Genomic DNA, 15,610 nt, shown 5'->3' with positions numbered 1-15,610 from the left:
TGCCACTCTCACCACCATTTTTAAGAACAATTTTCCACTCCCAAGTCCCAACCAAGAAAACATAGATTTTTTACCTATAGAAAGACAGTTGTGTGGATGCCCAGTTAGCATCAAACATTCTACACCCTAGAATAAAATGCATGTTTTTTTGTCATTTCTCACTCCTTTTTGATCTAATCGAATCAGCAGTTTTCCACTCTCTCCCCTCTTTTTGGTGGGTAATTTTCCCCTCTGACACCCAAGACAAAACTCAATTTTGGGACACTGCATTTTGTCCTGCGTCTTGTCCATGCTGTGTGTGTGTGTGTGTGGGGGGGGTCCACTCACATTTTGTCCTGCGTCTTGTCCATGCTGTGTGTGTGTCGGGGGGGGGGGGGGCGGTCCACTCACATTTTGTCCTGCGTCTTACTCTTGTCCATGCTGTGTGTGTGTGTGTGGGGGGGGGGGGGGGTCCACTCACATTTTGTCCTGCGTCTTGTCCATGCCATAGGCCAGCGCGGCGGCCGTGGGCTCGTTGATGACGCGCAGCACGTTCAGGCCGGCGATCTGTCCGGCGTCCTTGGTGGCCTGGCGCTGCGAGTCGTTGAAGTAGGCCGGAACGGTGACCACGGCGTTCTTGGCCGGCTGGCCCAGGTACGCCTCGGCCGTCTCCTTCATCTTGGTCAGCACGAACGCGCCAACCTGGCTGGGACTGTACATCTTGCCGTCGGTGCTCTGCACCCAGGCGTCGCCGCTGCTGGCCTTCACAATCTTGTACGAGACCATGTTCCTGCCGGCCCAACGGGGCCGTCAGCACCCGGGACGGCGCAGAAAAGGCGCATGTAAAAACATAAAAGGTTCGTACCGACTAGTTCACATATACAAATCAGTAACGCATCATAAAAGTACAGGTTGATACTGCAGCGAATTCATGTAGTGCAATGTCATGCTGATCGAAAAAAGACATTAGTGGAGTGATTGACAAACTATGAACACCCGACCGATACCGCAAATCCGGATAAAGTTCTCAGCATTGATTACCAGAAACGGTGGAAAAACAATTTTTCCTCGACAGTTCCGGCGCAGTAATCTACTGAGCTCAGAGTCAATCTAACTGAGGGTCGACATCTAACAGAGGGTCGACAAACAGTTGGACCGCCGGCGACTCACATGTCTTTCTTGACCTCTGGGTCGTCGAAGCGGCGTCCGATGAGCCGCTTGGTGGCGTAGAATGTGTTGGCCGAGTTGGTGACAGCCTGCCGTTTGGCCGGCATGCCCACCAAGCGCTCGCCGTCTGAGGGCGCGGCGGGCGAGGTCAACGGCTGCTACCTCCCACACCGGCTGACCGGCCGCAGCTCGTGGCAACTGCTCTAAGAGTCCCCTGCTACACCGTCATGTTAACAAACGGTAGAGAATCAGAGTCGAGTGTGGGCCGATCTACAACCGGCGGCCGAGGGCGCGGCCGGCGGCTGTCAGTCGGTCGGCTGGTCTGGCACCGCGCCGGCCGCCGGCGGCCGCCACCGGACGGCGGCCCCGGCGCCGGCCCGGGTGCCCCGCTCCCCAGCAGTGTCCCGGTGCCCCACTCCCCAGCAGTCCCCGGGTGCCCCGCTCCCCAGCACTGTCCCGGGTGTCGGGTGCCGGCTCCCCAGCAGTCCCCGGCTCCCCACCTGTCCCCGGGTGCCCCGCTCCCCAGCAGTCCCCGGGTGCCCGGCTCCCCACCTGTCCCCGGGTGCCGGCTCCCCAGCAGTCCCCGGCTCCCCACCTGTCCCCGGGTGCCCCGCTCCCCAGCAGTCCCCGGGTGCCCCGCTCCCCAGCAGTCCCCGGGTGCCCCGCTCCCCAGCAGTCCCCGGGTGCCCCGCTCCCCAGCAGTCCCCGGGTGCCCCGCTACCCAGCAGTCCCCGGGTGCCCCGGCTCCCCAGCAGTCCCCGGGTGCCCCGCTCCCCAGCAGTGTCCCGGAGGTGGCCCACTCCCCACCTGTCCCCCGCTCCCCAGCAGTCCCCGGGTGCCCCGCTCCCCAGCACTGTCCCGGAGGCTGCCGGCCCGGCGGCGCCACGCTCACCCACCTGGTGTGAAGGCCACCACTGAGGGTGTGGTGCGCGCGCCCTCGGCGTTCTCAATCACCCTGGCCGCCTTGCCCTCCATGACGGCCACGCACGAGTTGGTGGTGCCCAGGTCAATGCCGATGACGGCACCGCGCACCGGGCCTTCCGACCTGCCCGAGCGCCACACACCGGCCCGTCAGCGACTACACAACAGCACACGCACACAGCGTCGCACGCACGAACACACGAGCCTGACAGCCATACACGGTACAATCACACACCGTCCCGTTATAACTGACAACGGAAACCATAACCAAAAAAGCGAACCTCGGCACGGTCTTCAGATGTCGCAACTTCGCAACCCTCACCGCCAGAGTAGCTTTCACAGGGAAATAAAACTTGCAGGATCTAATATCCATTACTAGTCTCACAACTTGTATATCTCGGATTTTTGCTAAAGGTCATATGAGGTCAGGTCATTTTCGTGACAGGTCATTATAAGTCAATGGGGAAAAATGAAAACTGCTATTCTGGCGCCGGGAACGATCTCCCAACTATCTCAAGCACACAGAATTGTGATTGGATGCACCCCTTGCAAGGTTAGATGCGTCACTTTTGCAATGTTGACCTTGCGTGATGTCATTTAAGACGTCATTAGGGCCATATTAGTTTTTCGTCAATAACTCCCGACCAAATTGAGCTAGCGAGTCGGGAAAGCCAACAATGGACTCCAAGGAAGACAGGTCTTCCACCAAGGAAGACCTGCCGAATCGAATGATATGCAACATGACCTCTTTCGACCAACTTCGTGACCTGGGGGCGCTGACCTGACCTTGACCTGAGGTCAACACCCTAAGTTGACCTGACCCAAACAAAAAGTATATTATTTGACGCGCCTGAGCAAGGCGAACACGATGTTGCTAAAATCGCGGCTGTGCAGTAGAGTTCTGCACGGCTACAATTTTCCACAGCCTAGCCGCCCCGCAGCCGTGGCTCCACAGCCACAGCCGCCCACAGCCGTGGCAAACTGTGGGCAGCCAGCCGTCAGCCGGCCGTGGATACTTTCAATGAAATGCAACCAAATAGTATATAATAAGTTGTTTTTAGTTGACACATATAGCCAAAAGCACATTGCAATGGGCTATAGATTCTCAAGCTCATGAAGCATCATAAGTTAAGTGGTTGTGTATCTGCCTTTAGGCCAAAAGCCTGAAGCCTGATGCGCAACGCATGCCTACACAAGCCCTTGCAAGGGGTTAAGAAAGATGGGTAGGTAGGTACCTACATCAACAGAAAACATAAACAACTAACCAGAATAGAAGCACTAGCAGTGTAGACATCTAATGCCAAATCCTGAAGTATGGTTGTGGGACAGAACAACAGACCCTGATGCTTTTCATTATCAATGTTAGGCATGGAAAATGAAACTGAAGTTGATGGACTGTCAAACAGTGATTGTCTAGTCAAAACTCTTGCTTCTTTCTTACCTTGCATATTTTCTGGGGTGTGCTATGCCAGGCTTGAAGCAGCCTTCTGAGCAAGTCTCAAACTAATTTGATATGCAAGGCATCAAAACACTAGTGAGCATCCAAGAAAGAAAAACATTCATCTATTTTGATTTTTCCAAATAATGATCTTCGCTCAAATCCACAAGGACGTGCGAGCCACAATTGCCTCTTTCAATCAAAAATTTTACTTGAGTTTTTAATGACGTCAATAGCAAAGAAGTGGCAATAAATTGTTTTGTGTCACTATAAACAGCCATAAAAATTATAATTAATAAATTTTAATGCTATACATTAAAAACCTTGCTCTTAAAGGAAGGGTGCCACCTTTTGGACACAACGCAGTTTTTACAAGATTAGCCTCACATGAACCTAAAAACCGGCTTCACTTACCTATGCTCGAGACGGTCAGCATTGAATCCGCACGTGAAGTTATCATTTGCGAGTTTTGCTGCCAGCATTCGGGCAGGCAAAAATCTTCAGCACTATTTCCTCGTCGTGTTAAGGGTATTTTATAAAACATGAAATCAGCAAAGGTATGTATAAAAGTTATACTTTTGAAGCATGTTTTATCATTTTGAAAGGGTATATTTTTTCTTTATGGTATACACTTAAGTTTTAAAATTTTAATTGGGAAGTTTTTCTAGTAAGTTGCATGAAGGGTGAAGGGTTCCATAGATCTCTTAAGCATTGTAAAGGAAAAACCTTTACTCGACTTATTTGATGTTCTTTAACTGTTGGCAAATATGGCCAACAGTTACCTACTTGGTTACCTACAACTTAGTTCAAATCATGTTATCTTCTTCCTTTTTATTTGTTCATCTTTTTGTCTCAGTTGCGCCATCAATGCAAATGGCAGAATGATATGTTGCCATGACAACAGGATATGCCAGCCGTCCTAGCTGCCACATCAAACGACCTTGAGTTGTAGTGGTGATATAAACAACGATCTTTTTTTTGGCCAATGTATTAAATGCAATGTTTCGGTTTTTTGTATATTGTGGACGCGCTAACCACGTCTAAAAATTCAAATAAGTAAAATAGATTCATAGAACAAAAATTTCGGAAGGTGGCACCCTTCCTTTAAACAAAGATTAGGTATCAAATTTTTACATTTTCAGACGAAGACGTCCTTTTATTAGTAAAGTCAATAGCTCGCGTAAGAAAAATTGTGTTCAGGGTTTTTACCGTCATGTGAATTACGTGTTCAGGGTTTTCACCATCATGTGAATTAACCGTAAGTAAGGTTCATGCTCACTTATAATCTAATTCCATTGGCTTCGTTGATCAGCATTTTCTGTTAGCGGTCACTCTCACACCAGTTAGAACATAAAGCGCCAGTTTTATATTATGTACCTATTGATTATGTAATTGGACTTCCCGAAAATCCAGACATACATCTAAGAGTTATTTTAGATAATATTTTATGAAGCCGTTACCTGCCTTTACCTAGGCGTGATTTCTTTTTCTATTACCTGAAAGCAGGGGCGGATCCAGAAAATCTCCAAGGGAGGGGCCATTAGAAACCAGGAGGCCCCCCATAATCCCACCGGTTGGAGGCCCCATCTTCCCACTTGTTGGGCCCCCCCCCAAAAAAAACTGCGTCTATTGAGCTTATCTAGCTGTTCAGGCAACATCTCAACATCTGTGCAGGCTTGGAGGCCCTCTGTGCAGGTTAGGAGGCCCTGTAAAAGTGGTCATCTCTGTGAGTATAAGAGACCTCCAAGTTATGAAAAGCTTTACCAATCTTCTAACAAAGAAGTCTTCTCAGCTAGTCTTCTAAGAAATAACTAAGTGGGTAGGTTAAAAAAAACTCATCGGATTTCGGCCACTTTATTTTCAGGAGGCCCCCTTTTCAGCTTTTTAACTTTTTAACTTTTTATTTTATTTTTGAAAAAAATCGGCCAAGGGGGGGGGGGGCCATGGCCCCCATGGCCCCCCCCCCCTTGTATCCGCGCCTGCCTGAAAGAATTATTGAATGCTCGTCTTCAATAGCTGTAAGGTGCTCTCCTAATGACCAGGTGAGATTGATTTGAGAGGGATGTGACAATGCAACATGTTGCATTTTCTGAAACTGTCAAGCTCTTGATGATGAAGGAACAATTGGTACCTATAATTAGTATTCTGTACCAGAGTGCAAGCTCCCCTACAGCAAATGGTAAAACCATTACAGGTTTTCAAAGGCTTCACCACTTTCAATGTTGGTGGGCATCCTTTGCATGATTTTTACAGGCTAGAGTGCTAATCAGAATGTAAGATTAAGGATTTAAAATTATATTTTTGAGCACTTAAGATTGAGCTTGAAATATCACAGCCGTGGCCACAGCCGTAGCCGTGTTCTTGGAGATATTTGCAGCCGCCCCGGCCCACAGCCGTGGGGCTGCAGCCAGCCGCGGCTGCAGCCGGCCGGTGCAGACCTCTACTGTGCAGCCGTTTTTTGTGAAGTTATTCTCCAAAAACTGAACCGTACCTTGGGGCACTTGACCTGACCTCAGAGGTCACCGACTCACCGGTTGACCTAGGACCTTAAAATTTGGTACCAATCTCTCGTAACGGCGCACACGTTCGTTTTTCCGCGACGCGCTAGCTCCACCAGGGGCGAAACGGCGAGGGGGGGTCGTACCCGCCTCCCCCCCCCCTCGGCCGGCGCGTATGTAGAAAACCAATAGGTCCGGCGAGGGTTAAGGCAAGTTTAAGGCTAATAAACTAAAGGCATTAGATGCTCTCCTTGCAACATCTTTTTGCACCAGTTTCGTCTAAAAAAAAAAATGTCATGGCGCGACGGGGACAATTGAAACATTCATGCAGGGGTCAAATGTAACGGTCATTAAATTTTCAAGGTAGGTTTGTAGATTGTAGAATTATCTAGGTTTAGAATTATCAAGGAAGGTTTGTAGGTAAATTGCTAGAATTAAGAGAACTCTTAAGTTTTGTCATAATCAGCAGCTTTTTACGCGATTTATTCGCGAAAAACCGAGGGAGAACAGGTCCATCCTACGGCCTACCCCCGTATAAGTGCGAGGTTAAGTTTGTTTTTGTTTTCCTGAGAAGAAGTAGAACCGTACCTTCCATGTCTGAGGAGATGAACATGTGTAATGTGTTACATGTTAGTCATTTGTCAACTCAAAGTTTTTGAAAAGATTGCATTTATGTAAGCTGTAAGTAGCATGTTACAATTGTCCCCGGTTGGGCTACTTTTAAATCTGTATGCGGGGTGAATTGTAGCAGCTAAGCAGACTTTTTCGCCTTTCGGATCACAAGTTCGACAAAAAGATGCTATTTCGGAAATGTTTCAAATGCATTTAAAAGACAAAACATCATAGCTTTTGAAAAGAGAAAGAAAGAGCATGATAGCTGCAAATGTATTTGTACCAGATAATAAAATACAAAAACTGCAACAATCAACCCCAGTCTCCCCTACGACTCAGATCCTCCAGCAAATCGTCTTCAAAAAAAAAAAAAAAAAACTCATCTGGACCTGTATTACGACACAGTCTCCTAAAACCCAAACCAACAGACTGAAGCGCTGAAGTGACAAATTGGTAGAAATCAAAATGTGGTAAGAATATTTTGAGTTATCACTTATGAAGTAACTCGTGCAAGGGCCAGCACAGCATGTATGGTATTTGATTAATGAGATGGCAGGACACAAGATGGTTTGTTTGGGCTTGGATGTAATGCAACGATTATCTGTATGGTGAGATAAGATCAAACGACAGGGCCCATTGAAAGTTCGCAAGGCAGCATGATGCATACTTACATGGGTCTGAAGACGTCATACTGTGGCGTTCTGATAGAGCCGGATACAGCATACTGGTTGCCCTGAAAGAGAATGAAGACATTTTTAACCCGCGCCCTGCTGGGAGGGGGGTGTTTGAACACCCTTGTAACTACCCTTGTAGTTTTTCGCGAATATCTCAAAAACGGCGGCGCGGAGCGCCGCCGTTTTTGGTACACCTTATCATACATCAATTCTACACATGTTGTGAAAATTTCAGACCAAGGTCATTCAAGGTCAGGTCACCAGGTCACTTGAAGTGACCTCACCTCATAAAAAGTTTCAATGTCTGTCATAGCTATACCGAGTGACCGATCGCTTTGAAACTTTCAGCGATTGCTAAGAGCAATAGCATGTACAAAATGTATATCTCAGAATTTTGATATCGATGACCTAAGGTCAGGTCAATTTTGCGACCTCCCCATTATAAGTCAATGGGAGAAAATTGAAATGCGCCTCTTTTGGACGAAAGACATTATAAACACTCCCAAACACTGAATTACAAGTGGTTTAGACACACTGAACATGAAAATGGTGTCCATGACCCCTGTTTATGCCCTGAGGTCACCTTAGGTCACGAATGGTATCTAACAGTTTTTCGCAAATAACTTTTGATAGAGGCATGCTAGAGCGATGAAAACGCCTCAGATGTGTTCAGCTCGACGATACGGATCGACTGATATGCAACATGTCCCTTTCCGGTCAGGTCATGACCTTGACCTGAGGTCAAATTTTCAAGTTGACCTTTCAAGGTCAAGTTATAGTTCATTCGATGCGTCTTGACGAGAGGAACACGATGCCGGTAAAAGTAAGCTCGTACAAGGCTTGGGTCAAAAGTTATTGCAGAAAAACTGTTTCCGAAAAAATCGGCTATTTTTGCAGTTTTTGCCCCCTGCAGGCAAAACCGTTGACGTTAGGTCAAATCTGAGAGAATTGCTCAGAAAGGGCGTTAATAGGGCCATCGAATGCGCTTTTCCGCGGCGCTGTAGCTCTATTGGTTCCCGAGTTATGCGTTAGCTTCTTGGAAATTGTCGACATTCGACCTGGAAATCGGCGAAATTTTGCCTTCAATGACCTCTGGTGACCTGACCTTTGACCTGACCAAACAATTGACCAAAGTGATTTCCTCATTATTTTTGACGCTCTTTCGAACGCCGCCTTCCGCGTATCGCTACGTGGCCCAGGAGCCGAGTTAGAAGGGGGGTGTTCAAACACCCCCCAGCAGGGCGTGGAAATCCAGGACCCCCAGCCGGGCGCGGGTTAACCCTCGCCCGACCTAATGGTTTTCTACTTACGCGCCAGCGGGGGGGGGGGGTGGTACGCCCCCCCCTCGCCGTTTCGCCCCTGATGGAGCTAGAGCATCGCGGAAAAAACGATGGTGTGCCCCGTTACGAGACGCAGCCACTGGTACCCAACTTTAAGGTCTCAGGTCAACTGGTGACCTCCGAGGTCAGGCCAAGTGACCCAAGGCACGGGTTTGGTGTTTGACAAATAACTCCGCAAAAAACGGTCGCAGCGCCGCAATTTTGGCACCATCGTGTTCGCCTCTGACCTAGGGTCAAGGTCAGGTCAGAGTCCCCCAAGCCACGAAGTTGGTCAAAGGAGGTCATATCCATGGGGGGGGGGGGGAGCGGGTTAACGGAACCCGCCCCCTCGGTTTTTCGCGAATACCTAGCGTAAAAATAAGCCGATCGCGACAAAACTTTCGGTACCCTCGAGTTAATCAATTTTATACCTACCCTGAAAATTTCATGACCCTAAGCCAAATCGCCTTTGACCTATGACCTATTTCTCGAGACCATGTTTGGCCGGTATCGTGATTCGGCGTATGTCGGGCCGTCGGCTAGCATTAGCCGCGCGTTTGCAGTCTTTTCGCTGTTTCAAGCGTTCAAACATGTGAATAATGTTGAACCCATGCATTAGGGTGGGTGCCAGGGTCACCCGAAGCCCAGGTCAGGACTCAGGTTACTGACCTTTTGATGACATCGGTTCACTTTTCGAGTTTTTCATGTTTCTGAAGTAGTTTTTGGAGCTGAATTCGAATGAAGCAACCATTTGAACATTTATGAAGTAGTTTTGGTGCCTTCGTAACATGTATCGAAGCTGTCAGAAGCGGTTGACACCTACTACGGCAAGACCCCCTCCTACTGGTTGACCTGACTCGACCTTGCCTAAATGCATGAAAACATCATCTGTGATCACAACTAACATGATATTCGTGATCAGCACCGTGGAAAAACCTATGACAGCCACGCTTTGTGACGCTCTAACAGGTCCAGATTTTCCCGATTTTTGGGTCATTGACCTGACCTGGAAGGTCAACCAATGACCTTGGACCGTAACATTGGGTATCATCAGCTTCCTCTCGTCACGGCCAACACGCTCGTTTTTTCCGCGAAGCTCTAGCTCGATCAGGGGCCAAACGTCAAGGGGGTCCAACCGACCCCCCTACACATCAGAAGCTGGCAAATGCCGCACACATGCAAGGGTTAATAGAGACGTTTTAGTCATTTATATCTAGCATTGATATAAAACAAGCTCTGCTAGCGCCACCATACGGTGCCAGCTGACAAATAATCCAGATAATAGTATGGCTCTCCAACTGGGCTGGTGAGCACCTCGGGTATGCAGTATGCACGTGCAACACTTCAGTTAGGGGCCCTGATCGGCGGCCGGCTAGTACTCTTGCCGGCGCTCACATACGTGCTGGTTGCCCCGGCAACAGGCTATTGACCAATGAGAAGCGAGGAAAATGCAACATCACTGCGATTTTTCATATACCTGTGCCCCCGTAGCGCGCTTCTCATTGGTCAATAGCCCGTTGCCAGGGCAACGTGCACGTATGTGTGCGCGGGCTAGCGCGCTAGCCGGCCGCCGAACAGATCGATTATACTTATTGACCGATTAATTTTTGGAACTTCATCTCGTAGTTACCCCAACTGACTTTGCAGCCTCAGTCTCAGTCAGCGGGTAACTTTTTTTTTAAATTTAGTCCGAACCTTTTGATGGGAAGGATTCACAAGGACAGAGCCACCGCTAAGCGAAACTTGTTGCGGTGACCCTGCCCTCTACCCTCCGATTGCGCAATTCCAGTTCTATGGCAGAATTTAGAGTCCAAAGTTTAACGTGCGCACATAGCCGCGCACGGCCGGTACCCTCACCGACTTCGCCTGGCTACCTGCCACCAACCGCAACCATACCTGTCAGGAAGCCCATAAATGTCGAGCGCCCGTCGCGCTTCGAACCCGGACTGTTGTAACCGGGAGCGCGTGCTCTCACCACGCGGAGTCCAACGCTCTACCAACTGAGCTACGGGACCGGCTAACTGCTAGAATAGTAGAATTGCTCCAGCCGCTTCTTGCAATTATAGGGCCTGTTCCAGCGCCTCCAGAAACCTCCAGAAAGCTCTAGAATCCTCCAGAGCGTTCCAGCACCTCCAGAGAGCTCCAGAAAGCTCTCACCAAAGCTCCAGAACCTCCAGAGTTCGGAGGTCCAAATTTCTCTGGAGGCTCTGGTCTACAATTTTGGCGCACATGTGACAATCACAAATGTAAACAAAGAACTTTTGACTGAGAATTTTACAACTTGAATGTAAAGAAAATTACATTGCTATAATTTTGTTAATCTTTTTTACTAAAATTGAACACAAATTTTGCCTTTCAAGAGAGAACAATCATTCTTTAGGTAGGTATCTATGACGCCAATCTCCAGAAATCTCCAGATTGCATTCCAGCGCCTCCAGTGAAAGCTCTGGTAGAGCCTCCAGTCAAGAATTTCTACTGGAGGCGCTGGAACAGGCCCATAGCATTTTACAATCCAGGAATATACATTCTTGGACGATACCGCAAAAACGAAATATTTCTATCGAGATTTTTCGGTATTAGTATATATCAGTAGGCGGAACTATGGTCAAGCGTACCCATTTTCGGGAACGCATTTTCGTTCCCATGTTTGGGAACGATAAACCCAAATATGGGAACGCCATGTAGGCATTATTTAAAACAAGAAAAAGAACCGTTAAATGACGTCCAAAAAATATAAAACGATCGTGAACCGCCTGATATTTGTCTCAATATTGTTGGGAAAGAGTTTGATATTGTAAGGCCCATCGTAGTTTCAAATCGTTCCCCTATTTCTAAAGCAGTCCATCATCCGGGCCGCGAGTCCAAATTTGGGAACGCTCTCGTACACTGGCGCTGCAAGCGTTCCTTATTATGGGAACGGCGTACCCAATATTGGGAACGATTTCACCGACGCCTTTCAGGGGCTCTTTTCATTAACAAGCATCACGTCCAACGCCGCAAATCATTGTTAACACAACAATCATCAGATGACCTTTCCGGCAAGACCGTCGCATGTTTCGCCCGGTCTTCTGCGCTTTTATTCCCGTCGATCTCGCAGCGGGCACGCCCCCCTCTGCAGGATTACGTAATTCACAACGCTCAGCGATGTTCAACAAGGTATTCCATACCTATATCCACCGTCCGCGCCGAGGGTGGAGACATGTCAATCACCTGTCTGTTTATCACCGATAGTTGACGAGCACAAGGAAGTATCCAAAAATGGGAACGCTGAATATGTTACACCCTCAAAACATCTAGTCCCAATGAAAATCTAGTTTTTTCCTTTCTTAATGAGTGTAAGTGGCAAAAGGCCTGGTAGGATGGGCACGAGGAATGATCAAATTCAGCATAAAAATTATAAATAAGCCACACAGAGCGACCTATATAAGAAAAATCCCCCCAAAACGATCATGCTTAGAAACACGGAAGACAAAAACCACGCTCATGACGCTCCTTATAAAACAACGCTAAACAGCTAGCATCCAAATAAAATATGTCTTTCCGGGCTGATAAAATACAGCTGAATAATTCTAAACCACTGAAACTGAGTTTACGACAGAAGTTCGGTAAAATCACTGACGTTCCACGCGGTCGTGCGCCCCGACACCAAAATTCAACAATATTACCTCGGGACTGTCCGCGTGTTCACTTGCATATGTCAGCATCTGGTGTCGCTAGTATGAAACTTCATAACCAGGCGAAAATTATTATACTTGACCTCAAAATGTAAAAACGCTTCATTTTCTTTAAAATTGCATGTTAAATGTAGTATAACCCATGTTTTCGCCATTCCGTCATTTCAAAAAATCATTAAAAATATCATTCGACGGTCAATTTCCTTGTTCAACGGTCAGATTAAAGATAATTTTATAGAGACTTAGTAGATACTTAAATTAGCGTGCACTTTTTTGAGACGTGGTGCACTTTTGAGTTTTCGTGGACGAACGGCCGAAAAATTGCCTTCCGTTCTCATAAATGGGAACACCCGTTCCCATATTTGGGAACTCCGTTCCCAAAAATGGGAACGTTCCTATATTTGGGTACTCATGACCATAGTTCCACCTACTGATATTAGGTCCGAGTGGACAATTGTGACGCTGTTGATACAAATATGTAACAGCAAAAAATTTAGGTTTTAGGTTAGGTTAGGTTGTAGGTTTGTAGGTTTTAGGTTAGGTTAGGTTGTAGGTTTGTAGATTTTAGGTTTTAGGTTTGTAGGTTTTAGGTTTGTAGGTAAATAGGTAAGGTTAGGTCAGGTTTGATTGTTTTCCTTTTATTTCCAGGACATATAAGCATCATTTTTGGATTCAGGATGTCAAATAATGTAAGAATATGAAAACTTTAAATTTAAACAGTCACTCGAACTCAATGTATACTTTTACCGAGTTTTCAAAGGATTTCATGCACAAGGCCTTGGCCGACTGCATGAAATTTTGAAAATTCGAGATAGAAACATTTTGTCGCGGTAGAGTCCTAGATATTATTTCCTGTATGTTTCTTAATATCGTTCGTTATCTGCTTAAAAAAGGCCGAAATGTGCATAAATAAAATACAGTAACAATAACTACACGTTAGATACTGAAATACTGGCAGTTCTAATTACTTAACAGTTCAGCAAAGCTTACAAATTTTCTTTAAAACAGAAGCCCTCGATGAAATCAAGCTATCCCAGAAAACCATCCAAGAAAACGTCTCGCGCAAAGTTTCTTGGATGGCTGGATTGCATTGCAAGACTGCATCAAACATACAGGAAGTAACTATCAAATGGTGGGGTGGCACCTTTAACACCCACATACCATATTATCCAAATCCCCATTATTCCATAGCAATTAACACTTGACACCGGCTAGAGATCAAGATTACGCAATCGCCGCACCGGCCATGAACCGCGGCTAGCATGTAATGCCGCTGCTACCGTCACTCACCAACTTCGTCAAGCTGCTGAATGACTTCAGACTTTGTGAACTGAAGGCACCAGACACTTTCCTGGTCGAAATCCTTGCAGCTTGCAACATTTTGATAGATAATTCAGCCCAACACACGTGTGCACACCCACCCGCTTCTCACGGAAAAGATAGAGAAGCACGTGGAAAAAGTAAACTCGAATTCACACAAAAAGCGTCCGAATTTGTATGAATCTAGTAAAATAATAAAACCTACGTAAAAATAAAAATAAAACCAAAAATAAGCTTCAACAAGCTTGAGAAACTCAACTACAATGATAAATTTATCAGCTATCAGCTCTAGAAGGAAAGTACTGGAACAGAGCCGCAACTTTCTTCAATAACCTGTAAATTAGAACTGCGGGCTAAACGCGAGGTGTCCGGTTAGAATCATAGGCGTAGGAACAGGGGGGGGGGGGGGGCGGGGGCCATGGCCCCCCACTTTCGGAGGTGGGGCGGGGGGGCAGCAATGTTAACTGCCCCCCCACTTTTTGCTGACTTTAGTGTCTGTCTGTACCTACCACCTGGTACCCTAACACCAGAACTTGACGACTATTCAGCCTGCACTGTAACGAATATTCCCTTTTGTTTCTACAGCGTTATTAACCGCAATTCCCTTCACTCTCATCAGAGACAAAACTGTGAGTCCTGGTGGCAGCATTGTGTTGAATACGAGACGCGGGACGGCGGGCACTGAAAAGGTATAAGACAATACTAGCACGGTGCAGGAGAATGCGTATACAAACGACCAAGTACCAACGCTTGACCGGATCTGCTTGGGGTCGGCATAGTTCGTCAAAGGCGTAGTAGCTGGGGGCCAGGGTGACCGTGCCCCCTGCCTCGGTTCAAACAGGCTCCGGCCTCCGGGGGCCAGCAATATCTGTATCTGCCCCTCCCCCTTCCATTTTCAGTGCAGTGGCGGTCGCAGAGGGGGGATCAGGGCCATGCCCTTCCATCCCCAAAGGCTAATCAAGGGCCATCATATATCATTTGCCCCCCCCCCCCCAACAACTAATGGGCCCCCATGGGCGTATGGGGCTCTGGCCCTTAGGTATTCGATTGTCACGAGGCTCAAGAAACCCATGCCAGCTATTAACCCGCGCCCTGCTGGGGGGAGGGGGGTGTTTGAACACCCCCCCCCGTGTGGTTTTTCGCGAATATCTCAAAAAAGGTCAGGTCACCAGGTCACTTGAAGTGACCTCACCTCATAAAAAGTTTCAATGTCTGTCATAGCTACACCGAGTGACCGATCGCTTTGAATCTTTCAGCGATTGCTAAGAGCAATAGCATGTACCAAATGTATATCTCAGAATTTTGATATCGATGACCTAAGGTCAGGTCAATTTTGCGACCTCCCCATTACCTATAAGTCAATGGGAGAAAATTGAAATGCGCCTCTTTTGGATGAAAGACATTATAAACACTCCTAAACACCGAATTACAAGTGGTTTAGACACACTGAACATGAAAATGGTGTCCGTGACCCTTGTTTATGCCCTGAGGTCATCTTAGGTCACGAATGGTATCTAACAGTTTTTCGCAAATAACTTTTGATAGAGGCATGCTAGAGCGATGAAAACGCCTTAGATGTGTTCAGCTTCGAACATTAGGGGTGAAAAACGCATTTTATGGAAAATCCGAGATAGCCATTTTAAGGAACTGTAGGGATCATCTATGCGATTTGTCATTTCATGTTGTCATTTTCATTTATATTGTCACCGCTTTACTAATCAATCTGTTACCTGTTGTCAATTGCGCGTCAAGTTTGTTTGTTATTTGTAAACCGGCCTGCCGCTGGCCTCAACCTTCCTAGTAACCGCTGTGCCATACGCTATAGAACCGCCGTCCAAAGGTCACGGCGGCACCCCTGAGGCGGCCGCTGCCCGTACGTTTAGGAGCCCATTGTCGTGACGTCATGACTGTGAACAAAGGTCGCGGTAGGGGCTCTTCCGGCAGCCGGACGGTGACTCATACGTTGAGCTTCTTTCTCGCCGCGCCTGCGGGCATATTGGTATACTGT

At 47.4% G+C, this 15,610-nt stretch overlaps 1 protein-coding gene across 1 annotated transcript in view; it reads right to left on the bottom strand.

Annotated features, from left to right (window-relative positions):
- Nucleotides 1–13,886, bottom strand: part of LOC122380591 (stress-70 protein, mitochondrial-like) — a 28,511-nt gene extending 14,625 nt beyond the window's left edge. The window contains exons 1-5 of the mRNA XM_043363915.1: nt 13,573–13,886; nt 7,287–7,348; nt 2,043–2,191; nt 1,150–1,273; nt 461–769 (exon numbers count right to left, since the gene is read on the bottom strand). Of these exons, the coding sequence (XP_043219850.1) occupies nt 461–769; nt 1,150–1,273; nt 2,043–2,191; nt 7,287–7,348; nt 13,573–13,662 (734 nt within the window). The 5' untranslated portion in view covers nt 13,663–13,886. The remainder of the gene's footprint in view (nt 1–460; nt 770–1,149; nt 1,274–2,042; nt 2,192–7,286; nt 7,349–13,572) is intronic.
- Nucleotides 13,887–15,610: the final 1,724 nt, after the last annotated feature.

Source organism: Amphibalanus amphitrite, unplaced genomic scaffold (genome assembly GCF_019059575.1).
Source record: "Amphibalanus amphitrite isolate SeventyFive unplaced genomic scaffold, NRLGWU_Aamphi_draft 000001F_arrow, whole genome shotgun sequence".
Lineage (NCBI taxonomy): Eukaryota > Metazoa > Arthropoda > Thecostraca > Balanomorpha > Balanidae > Amphibalanus > Amphibalanus amphitrite.
This window is presented reverse-complemented; position numbering and strand designations above follow the sequence as displayed.